At 45.7% G+C, this 16541-nt stretch overlaps 2 protein-coding genes across 6 annotated transcripts in view; one reads left to right on the forward strand and one right to left on the reverse strand.

The window, feature by feature from the left end:
* LOC133381076 (zinc finger protein 271-like) overlaps positions 1-6273 on the reverse strand; it is a 30352-nt gene extending 24079 nt beyond the window's left edge. The window contains exon 1 of the mRNA XM_061619572.1: positions 6253-6273. The gene's annotated coding sequence lies outside the window, so the exon portion shown is untranslated. The remainder of the gene's footprint in view (positions 1-6252) is intronic.
* Positions 6274-8093: 1820 nt separating this feature from the next.
* The window catches only part of LOC133381099 (zinc finger protein ZFP2-like), a 29445-nt gene continuing 20997 nt past the window's right edge, over positions 8094-16541 (forward strand). The window contains exon 1 of one of the 5 annotated variants that reach the window (XM_061619663.1): positions 8094-8210. In XM_061619663.1, coding sequence (XP_061475647.1) covers positions 8201-8210 — 10 coding nt within the window. In that variant the 5' untranslated portion in view covers positions 8094-8200. Of the gene's footprint in view, positions 8211-8244; positions 8872-16541 lie in introns of those variants that run through there. The other 4 variants (XM_061619659.1, XM_061619660.1, XM_061619661.1 and 1 more) reach the window with 4 other exon arrangements.

Consider the following 16541-nt stretch of genomic DNA (forward strand, 5'->3'; position numbering starts at 1 on the left):
AAAAGAGGAGTGCTGGATCACGCCAAAAGCCCAACTAGTCAGCATCCTGTTTTCACAGTGGCCAACCAGAGGCCCATAGGAAGCCCTCAAGCAGGACCTGAGCACATGATCACTCTACTTGCAATTCCACAACCAGTAAAGGTATACTACCTCAAGAGTACAGGTACAGCTTTATCATCCATGAATTTGTCTAATTCTCTTTTATTTATTTATTTATTTATTTATTAAATTTATATACCGCCCCATAGCCGAAGCTCTCTGGGTGGTGCACAACAGACAAACAGCCAATACATAATTAAAACCATATATTAAACAACTTTAAAATAGATTCATTATACCATACATCAAACATAAGCAAACACAGAAATAACTAAAAAACTCAGTACATGATAATAAATATTAAAATTAAATTAGTTAAAATATTGGGATGTGAAGATGTTAAGGTGTTAAGAATTACATTGAATATTAAAGGTATTAAAATATTAAAATATTAAAATGCCTGGGAGAAGAGGAAGGTTTTTACCTGGCGCCAAAAAGATAATAATGTTGGCACCAGGCGTACCTCATCAGGAAGAGTATTCCACAGGTCGGGGGCCACCACTGAGAAGGCCCTTTTTCTCGTTGTCACCTTCCGGGCTTCTCTCTGAGTAGGCACCCGGAGGAGGGCCTTTGATGTTGGGCGCAGTGTACGGGTAGGTTCGTATCGGGAGAGGCGTTCCAACAAGTATTGCTGTCCAAAGCCGTTTAAGGCTTTATAAGTTAAAACCAGCACTTTGAATCAAGCTCGGAAACATATGGGCAACCAGTGCAAGTGGGCCAGAATCGGTGTTTTATGATCGGACCGCCTAGTCCCTGTTAATAGTCTGGCCGCTGCATTTTGCGCGAGCTGTAGCTTCAGAACTGTCTTCAAAGGCAGCGCCACGTAGAGTGCATTGCAGTAGTCTAGTTTAGAGGTTACCAGTGCATGGACAACTGACGCAAGGTCGTCCCTGTCCAGATAGGGGCGTAGTTGGGCCACCAGCCGAAGTTGGTAGAAAGCACTCCGTGCCACCGAGGCTACCTGTGCCTCTAGTGACAGGGATGGTTCTAAAAGAAGTCCCAAACTACGGACCTGCTCCTTCAGGGGAAGTGCAACCCCATCCAGGACAGGATGAACATCCACCATCTGTTCAGGAGAACCACCTACTAACAGCATCTCAGTCTTGTCTGGGTTGAGCCTCAATTTATTTGCTCTCATCCAGTCCATTATCGCAGCCAAGCATCGGTTCAGCACCTTGACAGCCTCACCTGAAAAAGATGAACAGGAGAAGTAGAGCTGCGTGTCATCAGCATACTGGTGGCAACGCACTCCAAAACTCCTGATGACCGCACCCAGTGGCTTCATGTAGATGTTAAAAAGCATGGGGGATAGTACTGACCCCTGTGGAACTCCATATTGGAGAGCCCAGGGTGCCGAGCAAAATTCCCCAAGCACTACCTTCTGGAGATGACCCGCCAAGTAGGAGCAGAACCACTGCCAAGCAGTGCCTCCAAGTCCCAGATCAGCGAGTCTCCCCAGAAGGATACCATGGTCGATGGTATCAAAAGCCGCTGAGAGATCAAGGAGAATCAACAGAGTTACACTCCCCCTGTCTTTCTACCAACACAGGTCATCATACAGGGCGACCAAAGCCGTCTCCGTGCCAAAACCAGGCCTGAAACCCGATTGAAATGGATCCAGATAATCGGTCTCATCCAAGAGCGCCTGGAGCTGGTCTGCAACCACTCTTCTTTCTAGGACCTTGCCCAGGAATGGAATATTTGCTACCGGCCTGTAGTTGTTAAGATTTTCTGGGTCCAGGGAAGATTTCTTCAGAAGTAGTCTCACTACCACCGCCTTCAGGCAGTCAGGGACCACTCCCTCACGCAAAGAGGCATTAATCACTTCCCTGGCCCAGCCGGCAGTTCCAACCCTGCTAGCTTTTATTAGCCAAGAGGAGCAAGGATCCAACACAGAAGTGGTTGCACACACCTGTCCAAGCACCTTGTCAACGTCCTCAAGCTGCACCAATTGAAACTCATCCAAAGAATCATGACTAGACTGCGCTCCGGACACCTCATTTGATTCCACTGCCAAAACATTTTATCCTGGAAGTGCCTAGCAAATTCATTACAACGGGCTTCCGATGGATCTATCATGTCCCTAGGGCCAGAATGTAACAGCCCACGGACAATTTTAAAAAGCTCCGCCGGCCGGCAGATAGAAGATTGTATAGTGGCAACAAAATGTTGTTTTTTTGCTGTCTGCACTGCCCCTAAATACAACTTGGTATAGGCACTTACCAGTGCAAAATTGCATCCATCAGGAGTTCGTCTCCATCTGCACTCAAGCCGTCTCCTGTGCTGTTTCATCGCTCTCAGCTCTGGAGTATACCATGCAGCTGTATGAGCTCTACCCAGGAGAGGGCGCTTGGGAGCAATCGTGTCAGCTGCCCAGGTCATTTCAGTATTCCATAATTTGACCAGGGCTTCGGCAGGAGCGCCAGCCCTAGCAGCCGGAAAACTCCCCAGAGCCGTTTGAAAACCTTCAGGATTCATTAGTCTCCGGGGGCGGACCATCTTAATAGGTCCCCCACCCCTGCGGAGGGGAGGAACCGCTGTAAGTCTAAACTTCAACAAGCGGTGATCTGTCCATGACAAAGGGGTTGATGTAAGACTCCCTACTTTCAGATCACCATCGCCATGTCCAGTTGCAAAAATCAGGTCTAGAGTATGCCCTGCCACATGCATTGGGCCAATAGTATATTGGGACAGCCCCATGGTTGTCATGTTGACCATGAAGTCCTGAGCCGCCCCTGATAAGGTGGCCTCGGCATGAATGTTGACATCCCCCAGCACCAAAAGTCTAGGGGATCTCAACAATACATCCGAGACAACCTCCGTCAGCTCAGTTAGGGAGTCTGTTGGGCAGCGGGGTGGGCGGTACACCAACAGAATCCCCAATCTGACCCAACATAAGATGCAAACACTCCAGACCAGTAGCTAAATGGACAGGGTGCTTGGAGAGGGAGATGGAGCTCCTATAGACCACAGTGACCCCCACTCCCCGGCCCTCCAATCTACCCTGATGCTGAACCAAATACCCAGGTGGGCACAGCTGGGAGAGACAAACCTCTCCCTGCTCACCCACCTAGGTCTCGGTTATACATGCCAGATCGGCCGCCTCATCCACAATTAAATCATGGATGACAGAAATCTTATTATGAACCGATCTGGCACTTAAAAGCAGCATCCGGAGATCAGAGAGCTGGCTGATAGTGCAACCAACGAACCCGTGGATGCGTGGGGGACCGGAACATGGCACAGCCGTTAACTGCCTGGGCCGCGTTCCCCTCACCTGGCAAGTCCTCCACACAACGTCATATCTCCCTCTACCCGTCACTACACTAATTGGGGGCCCCTGAAATTGTCCTAATCGACTTTGGCTCCTCTCTCCCAGGCACATATTGCAAGCATTCACACGATCACACACTCACACCATACACTCCCCACACCCCAGACACAAAACAACGCCGTCACCAGCCGCCTCCTGCTCCGTCAAAATGGTCCAGCCGTTATCCTCGTCTACCAAGTAAGCGCGAAAGTCACAGATGATAAGGGGCAAACATCCCAAATCCAGCCACCACTCCTATCCACGGGTCTCAAACGAGTCTCAAACACAAGGTCCACACAAAGGCAGTACCAGGAGATCCAAGGAATCTGGTGCCGGAAAAACAGGGCCCCCCCGCCTCGTTCTTCGAAACAGCCGCCCGAAAAAGAACAGGAAGCAGGGAGCGGGGAATCCCTCCCACTTTCAACAACTTCCAGGGCTGCAAGGAGAGGCGACATCGCTGCGGTCCGAACAGGCGAAAAAACGCCTCCCCCACTGTCTCCAGGGCCTCCAGCGTCTCCAGGCCCCTGGGACCGTATCATCCGCCGGCCGCGAGAGCAAGGCAAACGGGCTGTTGAGCGGCAGGCCTCCAGCTGGAAAACCGCACTACAGCCCAAGCAGCAACATCCACACTCCTCTCCTCCCGGTCCAGCCATCACTGACTCTTGTGGGAGCAAATTCTACAGTTTAACTATGCACTGTGTGTGAAGTGCCACCTCCTTTCGTCTGTCCTGAATCTTCCAACATTCAACTCCATGGCATGACCTGGGATGCTAATATTATGAGAGAGAGAAATGTCTCTATTGAAATTGTTCCCTCCCACTAAGACTACAGTCCTACATAGAAGCAAGTTCCATTGAACTCAATGGGATTTATTTTGAAGTAGGTATTCTTCTCCCTCTAGGATGCACACCTTAACGTGGTGAGGGGGTTTGAGAGTGTTGAAGAAGCTGAGAGCAATGTCATCAGGAGTCTAGACCAAGAGGCTAGACTCCTAGCAGCAGCACCCAAGGTGGAATGGTCAAAGCTGGGACACCAGACTAAGATGCATCCAAACTCAGAGGAAGGCAATGGTAAACCACCTCTCAATACCTCTTACCATGAAAACCCTATGAACAGAGTATCCAAAATGCAACACGAGATAGTGCTGGAAGATGAGACCCCCAGGTCAGAAGCCACTCACCGAGCTACTGGGGAAGAACAAAGGACAAGTACGAGTAGCACTGTGACTAATGACGCAGCTGGGTCAAAGCTGAAAGGAAGCCCAGAGGCTGATGCGCACAGATGCAAAAGGAGAGTCCGGAGTTGTATGACGCACACAATAGGAACATGGAATGTAAGAAGCATGAACCAGGGAAAGTTAGAAATTGTCAAGCAAGAAATGGAATGTATCAACATTACAATACTTGGTGTGAGCAAATTAAAATGGACGGGAACAGGACGTTTTCAATCAGGCAACTACAAAATATTTTATGCAGGAAATGAGAAATTAAGAAGAAACAGGGTTGCTTTAATAGTGAGAAGTGATGTAGCAAAAGCAATTAGGAGCTACAACACAAGGTCTGAGCGAGTGATATCAATGAGATTAAATGGGAAACCTATTAACATAACCATCATCCAAGTCTACGCTCCATTGGCAAACACAGAAGAGGAGGAATTGTAAAGATTTTACGCAGAAGTACAGGAAGAAATTGATTACACACTAAAACAAGATGTTCTGATAATCAGGGGGGACTGGAATGCAAAAGTAGAGAACAGAGAAGAACTAGGAATTGTGGGGAAATGGGGCTTAGGAGACAGAAATGAAACAGGAGAAAGACTTATTGAATTCTGTGAAGCCAATAATTTCTTTCTTGCAAACACATTTTTTGAGCAACTGAAAAGACGACTGTACATGTGGACATCTCCAAATGGTCAGTATAGGAATCAAATTGATTATATAATTGGTAGCAGAAGATGGAGAAGTTCCATACTTTCTGTGAAAACAAGACCAGGAGCAGACTGTGGTACAGATCATGAACTGGTCATATCGAAAATCACAGTAAAGCTAAAGACCAACAAAGCAATCATAATGCCAAAATACAATTTAAATAACATCCCAGAAGAATATAAAGATCAAATAAGGAAGAGGTTTGAGGTTTTAAATCAGAGTGAGAAATATCAATAATTTAAGATATGCAGATGATACCATACTACTAGCAGAAACCAGTAATGATTTGAAACGAATGCTGATGAAAGTTAAAGAGGAAAGCACAAAAGCAGGACTACAGCTGAACATCAAGAAGACTAAAGTAACGACAACAGAAAATGTATGTAACTTTAAAGTTGACAACGAGAACACTGAACTTGTCAAGGATTATCAGTACCTTGGCACAGTCATTAACCAAAATGGAGACAATAGTCAAGAAATCAGAAGAAGGCTAGGCCTGAGGAGGGCAGCTATGAGAGAACTAGAAAAGGTCCTCAAATGCAAAGATGTACCACTGAACACCAAAGTCAGGATCATTCAGACCATGGTATTCCCAATCTCTATGTATGGATGTGAAAGTTGGACAGTGAAGAAAGCGGATAAGAGAAAGATCAACTCATTTGAAATGTGTTGGAGGAGAGCTTTGTGCATACCACGGACTGCGAAAAAGACAAATAATTGGGTGTTAGAACAAATTAAACCAGAACTGTCACTAGAAGCTAAAATGATGAAACTGAGATGATCATACTTTGGACACATAACGAGAAGACATGATTCACTAGAAAACACAATAAAGGTGGGAAAAACAGCAGGGAGTAGAAAAAGAGGAAGGCCAAACAAGAGATGGAATGATTCCGTAAACAAAGCCACAGACCTGAACGTACAAGATCTGAACAGGGTGGTTCACAACAGATGCTGTTGGAGGTCACTGATTCATAGGGTCGCCATAAGTCATAATCGACTTGAACGCATAACAACAACAGATATTCATAGGGTTATACTGTAACTCTCTTTGTCTTTAAAGTTCTAGAGAGGATTGCTTTTGTTTTAGTTGCAGTAAACTAACACAGTTACTCCACTAAAATTTAGCATGGATATATTTCTTACATATTTGTGCTTTAAAAAATAAAATGTGTTCTGAATATTGAGAGACACCAATAAAAAAAGAGATAATAGGTAATGTTTTACTTATTAAATTTGTATAGCGTTTATCGTCCAAGGACCTCAAGGCAGTGTAGTGTGCAAGGGTTCCCCCCTCCCCCCTTTATCCACATATATCCACTAAGGCTGCAATCCAGTATGTGTCTACTCAGAAGTAAGCTCCATCTGGTTCAAAGGGACTTATTCCCAGGTAAGTGTGTACTGGATTGCAGCCTAAGGTTAGGCTGAAAGTAGCTGATCCAAAAGCATCCTTGCACAGGAGTCAGAGAGAGAAAGGAGGAAAGGTCAAAGACAGAAAGATCTGCGGCCCGATCCTGTGCTGTTTTACTTAGAAGTAAGTTTCATTGAGTTCCACTTCAATGGATTATTTACTTCCAAGTAAGCATGCATAAGATTCAGATAGCAGCCTGGTAACCTCCAGGTTGGATTACTGTAATGCACTCTATGTGGGGCTGCCCTTGAGTTTGGTCTGGAAGCTGCAGCTGGTGCAAAATGTGGCAGCGAGACTGCTCACTGGGGCAAGGTATCGCCAACATGTCACCCCACTGCTGAAAAATTGCACTGGCTGCCCATTTGCTACCGGGCCAAATTCAAGGTTCTAGTCTTGGTGTACAAAGCCCTATACAGCTCAGGACCAGGATACCTGAAAGACTGTCTTACCCCTTATATAACCAGTCGATCACTGCGCTCTTCAGGTGAGGGCCTCCTGCAGATACCTTCTTATCAGGAGGTCCATTCCGCACAACATAGGAAACGGACCTTTAGTGTGGCGGCACCTACCCTGTGGAATTCCCTCCTCTTAAATATTAGACATTATTATTAGATGAAACTGAGGTTATCATACTTTAGAGTCATAATGAGAAGACATGATTCACTAGAAAAGACAATAATGCTGGGAAAAACAGAAGGGAGCAGAAAAAGAGGAAGACCAAACAAGAGATGGATTGATTCCATAAAGGAAGCTGTAGACCTGAACTCACAAGATCTGAACAGGGTGGTTCATGACAGATGCTACTGGAGGTCGTTGATTCATAGTGTCGCCATAAGTTGTAATCGACTTGAAGGCACATAACAACAAAAATATTAGACTGGTGCCAACTTTATTACCTTTGGGCGCCTACTGAAGACTTTCCTCTTTCAACAAGCCTTTTATCTTAAGACTTTATCCCAGTCTGCATCTATGTTGGAATTGCTTTGTAATGTTTTCAAACCTTTTTTAAAAAAACATTGTTTTTAACTTTAAAAAAAGTCTTCAAAGCTTTTTGAAAAAATGTTTTTAAAGTTGTTTTGTTTTAATGTATTTTAAAGTCTGCTTTTATTATGTTAAAGTGTTTTTAGTGCTTTTGGTTGCCGCCCTCAGCTCCTGCTGGGAGGAAGGGTGGGATATAAATAAAATAATACATAAATAAATAGAATAACATCGCAGCCGTGAAGCCCAACCCTACACATTTACCTGGGAGTAAAACTTAATGAACTCCAGCGTTACTTAATTCAGAGTAAATATGCATATATGATTGGGAGTTTTTAAAAAAACAACCACGACTAAAGGGGTTCCACCCCTCCTCTCCCCTCCCCTGCTTGAAGAACTTCGCCCCGGCCTGCAATGAATTTAACGAGCCCCAAACAATCAATCGCCAAACACATCCACCCATACTCCATCCATGCGCTCAGGTAACCAAGTGGGAGGATTTTGGGGAGGATTGCATTGCAAGAGGATTTTCTATCTCTCTTTCTCTCTCCCCTTCTTTTGGCTTTGCCTCGATCACATGGTGGGAAGCGGAAAACAAAGAACAAGCCGCGAGCCTTCCCTATTGAATGATAATTAGGAGATGAAATATATATCAATTTGATTTAAGAGCGCGCGCACACCCACAAACAAACAAACAAACAAACGCTCTTGGAAACCGTCATGGCATTCGAGGAGACGCAATAAGAATTCCTGGTCCAGTTCAAGGGGGAAAAAATGTGGCACGATCGGAGGGATCGGTTGAGGAAAAGAAGTCACTGAGGATCCTGCTCTCTTTAAGGTTTCCTGGTGAGGGGATGGAAGTGCACGACACCAGAGCCTTAGGATTCTTCTAGGGATGCAACCCTAACCATACACGCCACTCCTAGACAAAGGTGCCGCTCAATCCTCCTAATCCGGTGTTTTGTAGAGGGTAGAGTGCTGGACTAGGACCAGGGAGACCTGCGTTCAAATCCCCACTCAGCCATGAAGCTCACTGATTGACCTTGGGCCAGTCTCACCTACCTTGCAGGGTTGTTGAGAGTAGAAAATGGGGGTGAGGAAGGAACACGAAATGTAACCCGCCTCGAGCTTCTTGGAGAAAAGGTAAGGTTATAAGTGTGATAGATAAGTAATAGGGTGTTTATTCAAGTCCTTAAATGTAGTGATTGACAGCAATTGTGTTGAGGACTGCAGCCATTCAGGCCCATTGAAATCTTCTCCACCGCATTATCTCACTTCACATTGTTTTTGTTCTTCTCTCCCTCTCATGTTTGAAATCTCTACTCTCTCTGTTCTGAATGAAAAATTTAAAACGCACACACGCAATTCTTGGTCACATCTACACCATACATTTAAAGCACGATTATATCACTTTAACAGTCAGGGTGTCCCCCAAAGTATGTGAGAACTGTAGTTTGGTAAGAGTGGTGACAGTTTTAGGAGACCCCTATTCCCTTCACAGATCTACAATTGCCAGAGTTCCCTGAGAAGAGGGATTGATTGCTGGACCATTTTGGGAATTGTAGCTCTCCTAAGAACATAAGAAGAGCCTGCTGGATCAGGCCAGTGGCCCATCTAGTCCAGCATCCTGTTCTCACAGTGGCCAACCAGGTGCCTGGGGGAAGCCCACAAGCAGGACCCGAGTGCAAGAACACTCTCCCCTTCTGAGGCTTCCGGCAACTGGTTTTCAGAAGCATGCTGCCTCTGACTAGGGTGGCACAGCACAGCCATCACGGCTAGTAGCCATTGATAGCCCTGTCCTCCATGAATTTGTCTAATCTTCTTTTAAAGCCGTCCAAGCTGGTGGCCATTACTGCATCTTGTGGGAGCAAATTCCATAGTTTAACTATGCGCTGAGTAAAGAAGTACTTCCTTTTGTCTGGCCTGAATCTTCCAACATTCAGCTTCTTTGAATGTCCACGAGTTCTAGTATTATGAGAGAGGGAGAAGAACTTTTCTCTATCCACTTTCTCAATGCCATGCATAATTTTATACACTTCTATCATGTCTCCTCTGACCCGCCTTTTCTCTAAACTAAAAAGCCCCAAATGCTGCAACCTTTCCTCGTAAGGGAGTCGCTCCATCCCCTTGATCATTCTGGTTGCCCTCTTCTGAACCTTTTCCAACTCTATAATATCCTTTTTGAGATGAGGCGACCAGAACTGTACACAGTATTCCAAATGCGGCTGCACCATAGATTTATACAATGGCATTATGATATTGGCTGTTTTATTTTCAATACCTTTCCTAATTATTGCTAGCATGGAATTTGCCTTTTTCACAGCTGCCGCACACTGGGTCAACATTTTCATCGTGCTGTCTACTACAACCCCGAGGTCTCTATCCTGGTCGGTCACCGCCAGTTCAGACCCCATGAGCGTATATGTGAAATTAAGATTTTTTGCTCCAATATGCATAATTTTACACTTGTTTATATTGAATTGCATTTGCCATTTTTCCGCCCATTCACTCAGTTTGGAGAGATCTTTTTGGAGCTCTTCGCAATCCCTTTTTGTTTTAACAACCCTGAACAATTTAGTGTCGTCAGCAAACTTGGCCACTTCACTGCTCACTCCTAATTCTAGGTCATTAATGAACAAGTTGAAAAGTACAGGTCCCAATACCGATCCTTGAGGGACTCCACTTTCTACAGCCCTCCATTGGGAGAACTGTCCGTTTATTCCTACTCTCTGCTTTCTGCTTCTTAACCAATTCCTTATCCACAAGAGGACCTCTCCTCTTATTCCATGACTGCTAAGCTTCCTCAGAAGTCTTTGGTGAGGTACCTTGTCAAACGCTTTTTGAAAGTCTAAGTACACTATGTCCACTGGATCACCTCTATCTATATGCTTGTTGACACTCTCAAAGAATTCTAATAGGTTACTGAGACAGGACTTTCCCTTGCAGAAGCCATGCTGTCTCTGCTTCAGCAAGGCTTGTTCTTCTATGTGCTTAGTTAATCTAGCTTTAATAATACTTTCTACCAGTTTTCCAGGGACAGAAGTTAAGCTAACTGGCCTGTAATTTCCGGGATCCCCTCTGGATCCCTTTTTGAAGATTGGCGTTACATTTGCCACTTTCCAGTCCTCAGGCACGGAGGAGGACCCGAGGGACAAGTTACATATTTTAGTTAGCAGATCAGCAATTTCACATTTGAGTTCTTTGAGAACTCTCGGGTGGATGCCATCCGGGCCCGGTGATTTGTCAGTTTTTATATTGTCCATTAAGCCTAGAACTTCCTCTCTCGTTACCACTATTTGTCTCAGTTCCTCAGAATCCCTTCCTGCAAATGTTAGTTCAGGTTCAGGAATCTGCCCTATATATTCCACTGTGAAGACAGATGCAAAGAATTCATTTAGCTTCTCTGCAATCTCCTTATCGTTCTTTAGTACACCTTTGACTCCCTTATCATCCAAGGCTCCAATTGCCTCCCTAGATGGTCTCCTGCTTTGAATGTATTTATAGAATTTTTTGTTGTTGGTTTTTATGTTCTTAGCAATGTGCTCCTCAAATTCTTTTTTAGCATCCCTTATTGTCTTCTTGCATTTCTTTTGCCAGAGTTTGTGTTCTTTTTTATTTTCTTCATTCGGACAAGACTTCCATTTTCTGAAGGAAGACTTTTTGCCTCTAAGAGCTTCCTTGACTTTGCTCGTTAACCATGCTGGCATCTTCCTGGCCCTGGTGGTACCTTTTCTGATCTGCGGTATGCACTCCAGTTGAGCTTCTAATATAGTGTTTCTAAACAACTTCCAAGCATTTTCGAGTGATGTGACCCTCTGGACTTTGTTTTTCAGCTTTCTTTTTACCAATCCCCTCATTTTTGTGAAGTTTCCTCTTTTGAAGTCAAATGTGACCGTGTTGGATTTTCTTGGCAATTGGCCAGTTACATGTATGTTTAATTTAATAGCAGTGTGGTCACTGCTCCCAATCGGTTCAACAACACTTACATCTCGCACCAGGTCCGGGTCCCCACTGAGGATTAAGTCCAGGGTTGCCATCCCTCTGGTCGGTTCCATGACCAACTGGTCTAGGGAATAGTCATTTAGAATATCTAGAAACTTTGCTTCTTTGTCATGACTGGAACACATATGCGGCCAGTCTATGTCCGGGTAGTTGAAGTCACCCATTACTACCACATTTCCTAGTTTGGATGCTTTATCAATTTCATATCTCATCTCAAGGTCTCCCTGAGCATTTTGATCAGGGGGACGATAGATCGTTCCCAGTATTAAGTCCCTCCTGGGGCATGGTATCACCACCCACAACGATTCTGTGGAGGAGTCTGCCTCTTTTGGGGTTTCGAGCTTGCTGGATTCAATGCCTTCTTTCACGTATAGAGCGACTCCGCCACCAATACGTCCTTCCCTGTCCTTCCAATATAGTTTATATCCAGGGATAACCGTATCCCACTGGTTTTCTCCATTCCACCAAGTCTCCGTTATGCTCACTATATCAATGCTCTCCTCTAAGACCAAGCACTCCAGTTCTCCCATCTTGGTTCGGAGGCTCCTAGCATTAGCGTACAGGCACTTGTAAGCAGTGTCTCTCTTCAAGTGTCTTTGGCACTTGTGGTTTGGCCTGTGGTAATTTTGCTCTTCTGAATTTATATCCTGTGCCCCTGCTCTCACAATGCCTACTTCTAGGCCTACCCCTTTTAAAATTTCATAATTTCTTTGGTTTTTATCCCGGGGGGAGGTTTATTCCGAACCGGACCTTTCTCAGCTCCTGTCGGGTTTTTCCCCTCAGTCAGTTTAAAAGCTGCTCTGCTACCTTTTTAATTTTAAGTGCCAGCAGTCTAGTTCCATTCTGGTTCAAGTGGAGCCCGTCCCTTTTGTACAGGCCCGGCTTGTCCCAAAATGTTCCCCAGTGCCTAACAAATCTAAACCCTTCCACCCGACACCATCGTCTCATCCACGCATTGAGACTGCAAAGCTGGGCCTGTCTGGTTGGGCCTGCGCGTGGAACCGGTAGCATTTCAGAGAAAGCCACCTTGGAGGTCCTGGCTTTCAGCATCCTACCTAGCAACCTAAATTTTGCTTCCAGGACCTCGCGGCTGCATTTCCCCATGTCGTTGGTGCCAACGTACACCACGACCACTGACTCCTCCCCAGCACTGTCTACCAAACTATCTAAACGACGGGCGATATCCGCAACCTTCGCACCAGGCAGGCAAAACACCTTGCGGTCTACACGCCCATCACACACCCCACTGTCTATGTTCCTAATGATCGAATCACCCACTACAAGGATCCCTCCACCCCCTGGAGATATATCCTCGGCACGAGAGGATAGCTGCTCATCCCCCAAGGAATGGGTCCCTTGTAAGGGATCGTTTCCCTCTTCCTCAGCTGGATGCTGTCCTTCCCGGAGACCATCGTTCTCCATGATAGCAGGAGAGCTGGAGTGGGACACAGCTATAACGTCCCTGAATGCCTCCTCCACACACCTCTCTGCCTCTGTCAGCTTTTCCAGGTCTGCCACCTTGGCCTCAAGGAAATGAAGTCGTTCCCGGAGAGCCAGAAGCTCATTGCACCGAGAGCACACCCACGACTGCTGTCCAACAGGCAGATAGTCGTACATGCTGCAGGCTGTGCAAAACACTGGAAAGCCCCCACACGCCTGCTGGCTTCTTACCTGCATAGTTTTGTTTGAGGTTTATTACGTCAATAGGTTGGAGACTGTGGTTTAGTTGAGGTCAGGGAACAGAAGGGCAGAGTGGGGGGCCCTGGCCTCCTCGCCCTGCTGCCGAACTCGCTCTGCTGCTTAACTCGCCTTGACGCTTTGTCAGCTGGGGCCTTGTCGCTTTGTCAGCTGGGGCCTTGTCGCTTTGTCAGCTGGGGCCTTGTCGCTTTGTCAGCTGGGGCCTTGACGCTTTGTCAGCTGGGGCTCCCTCTAGCTCGTGGAGCAGGCTCCCTCGCTAGGTGCTCTGACTTTATATGTAACAACTCTTGGCACCCTTAACAAACTACAGTACCCAGGATTCCTTGGGGAAGCCATGACTGTTTAAAGGAGTATCACAGTGTTTTAAATGTATGCTGCAGATGTGACCAAGCCCTCATTTCCTATTTATTTAGGAGAATTTTTACTTCATCTTTCCATAGCTTTAGAGTAAAACACAGCTTATCAAATTAAAAGACAACACAGATTGGTTTTTCATATCAACTAAAAAAAGATTAGCACTAAACATTGTTCTTTTAAAAACAACAACAAATCAGAGCCATGTACAGGCTTTAGTAAATAAACTGGTAGCACTAATTAAAAACAGCAGCAGAGGTAAATGTTAAAAGCCTGATAATGTTTGAGAATGCCATTCCACAATTGGTGTGCCATAATAAGATATTGCATAAGAACATGAGGAGAGTTATTCTGGATCAGGCCAGTGGTATAATGGTTAGAGTGTTGGATTTAGGAGGCCAGGGTTTGAATCCCTACTCAGCCATGAAGCTCACTGGGTGACCTTGATCTAGTCACACAGTCTCTCAGTCTAACTTACCTCACAGGGTTGTTGTGAGGATAAAATGGGGAGGGGAGGACCATGCACATAACTCTGAGCACCTTGGAGGAAAGGTGGTATGTAAATGTAACAAATAAACAATGAATACACAGAGAAGGAATATAACAGAGGTTTGTTTATTTAATACATTTTTTAATTCATTATTGCATTTATGTCCCACCTTTCCTCCAAGGAGCTCAAGGTGGCGTACCTGGTTCTCCTCATTTAATCACTGCAACAACCCTGTGAGGTAGGTAGGGTGGCCAGGCTCAGGGCCTGAGAATGATTCTGTATCTTTAAGAGAAGAGAAAATTCAGCCAAGTGCAGGTTTTCTCGCAACACTATAATGGGAAAAACCACAAGGTGAAATTCTCCCTTCCCCCTGCACACCTTTTAAAGACTGGTGTGCAGGGGGAAGGGAGAATTTCACCTTGTGGTTTTCCCCATTATAGTGTTGCGAGAAAACCTGCACTTGGCTGAATTTTCTCTTCTCTTAAAGATACAGAATCATTCTCAGGCCCTGAGCCTTGCAACCCTAGGTTAGGCTGAGAGTTGGTGATTGGCCCAAAATCACCCAGTGAGCTTTGCAACTGAATCAGGATTTGAACCTGGTCTCCCAGTTCCCAGTCTGACACTAACCACTACAGCATAGTGGGGAAAGAGAGAGATACTGTTTCCCTCCCTCTCATAGTATAGTACTAGAACTTGAAGTCACTGAATGAAGCTAATGGACAAATAGATTCAAGACAGACAAAATCAGTTTCTCTTCATACAACACAATTTATGGAATTCACTGCCACATAGTGTGGTGATGGCCATTGGCTTAGGCTAGTTTAAAAGTCACATTAATGGGTAACTGTTTCTATTAAGGTCTGTTAGCTGCGATGCATCACTAGAACCTCCATGTTCAGGTGCAGTCGATCTCTGCTGCAACTTGGGGACAATCACCCCGGGGGAGGGGAGGGCTGATGCCTTGCTGGTGGGCTTCCCCAAAACACCTGGCAAGCTACTGTGGGAAACATGGTTGCTGGACTAGAATGGACCTTTGGTCGGATGCAGGATTTGTCTTAGCCCTGTCCCCACTGAAGCTCAATAGGTGACCTTAATGTCTGTCCTTTCAGAGTTTCAGGCAGGAGCTTTTCCCAGCCCTACCTGGAGGCACCAGGAATTAAGAACATAAGAAGAGCCTGCTGGATCAGGCCAGTGGCCCATCTAGTCCAGCATCCTGTTCTCACAGTGGCCAACCAGGTGCTTGGGGGAAGCCCGCAAGCAGGACCCGAGTGCAATAACACTCTCCCCTCCTGAGGCAAATTGAACCCATGGCCTTCTGCATGCAAGGCAGATGCTTTGCCACTGAGCTACGACCCTTCCTTCACATTCTTACTTAACTCTGATTCAGAATGCCTGCAGAGGGCTATCATTTCCTCCCTGCAGGTTATGAACTGAATTTATTATTCCAGGTGCTTTCAGGAAGAATCTAAGTCTCCATAAGTATCTTCCAACTAATTGCACTGCAGTTGTCTGACCTGGAAAGGATTAGTTTAACCTCTGAACCTAATCAGTACGTTTCCAAAAAAACCCCATGAAGATGAGCTGGGGTGTGTGTGAAGAGTAATTTTAATACAGTGTCATTACGTCTTGCCTCCGATTTACATTTCTAGAAAAATAGCTCTGCACAGTTTGTACAAATCCTGCAGGAGATATGCTGAGTGAAAGCACATTCCCCCACCCCCATTTCCACATTTGTTCTGAAGTTAATGCAGTTGTCCTCATTAGTACACAATAGACTTTGGGCTCCACATTTCCTTGGATTGTGTCAGTTTCCCTTGTCCTCCAGCACCCTTTCTAACCCACCAGCAGGACTTGATTTAACAAGGGGGGGGAAATACTTGACGAGAACATAGGAAGACAGGAAGCTGCCTTATACTTAGTCAAACCATTGGTTCCTCTAGCTCAATCTTGTCTACACTGGCTGGCAGCAGTTCTTCAGGGTTTCAAGCAGGAGTCCTTCCCAACCCTACCTGGAGAGGCTGGGGATTGAACCTGGGACCTTCTGTATGCAAAGTGGATGCTCTGCCACTGAGCTACAGCCCTTTCCTAACTGGTGTTGGAGGAAAGGGATGTTCCATCCAAGCATAATGTGGATGACAGAAAAGTTAAAATACAAACCTGTTTATTGGGGCACAGTGGTGGAAGTCTGGGGTTTGAATAGAAACTAGCTGTGCTGCTTCTTGCAACCCCTGAAGGTCAAGAGCTCTCATGTGTTAGCTCTTTTCTTCCA

The sequence above is a fragment of the Rhineura floridana genome, chromosome 3 (genome assembly GCF_030035675.1).
Source record: "Rhineura floridana isolate rRhiFlo1 chromosome 3, rRhiFlo1.hap2, whole genome shotgun sequence".
NCBI lineage: Eukaryota > Metazoa > Chordata > Lepidosauria > Squamata > Rhineuridae > Rhineura > Rhineura floridana.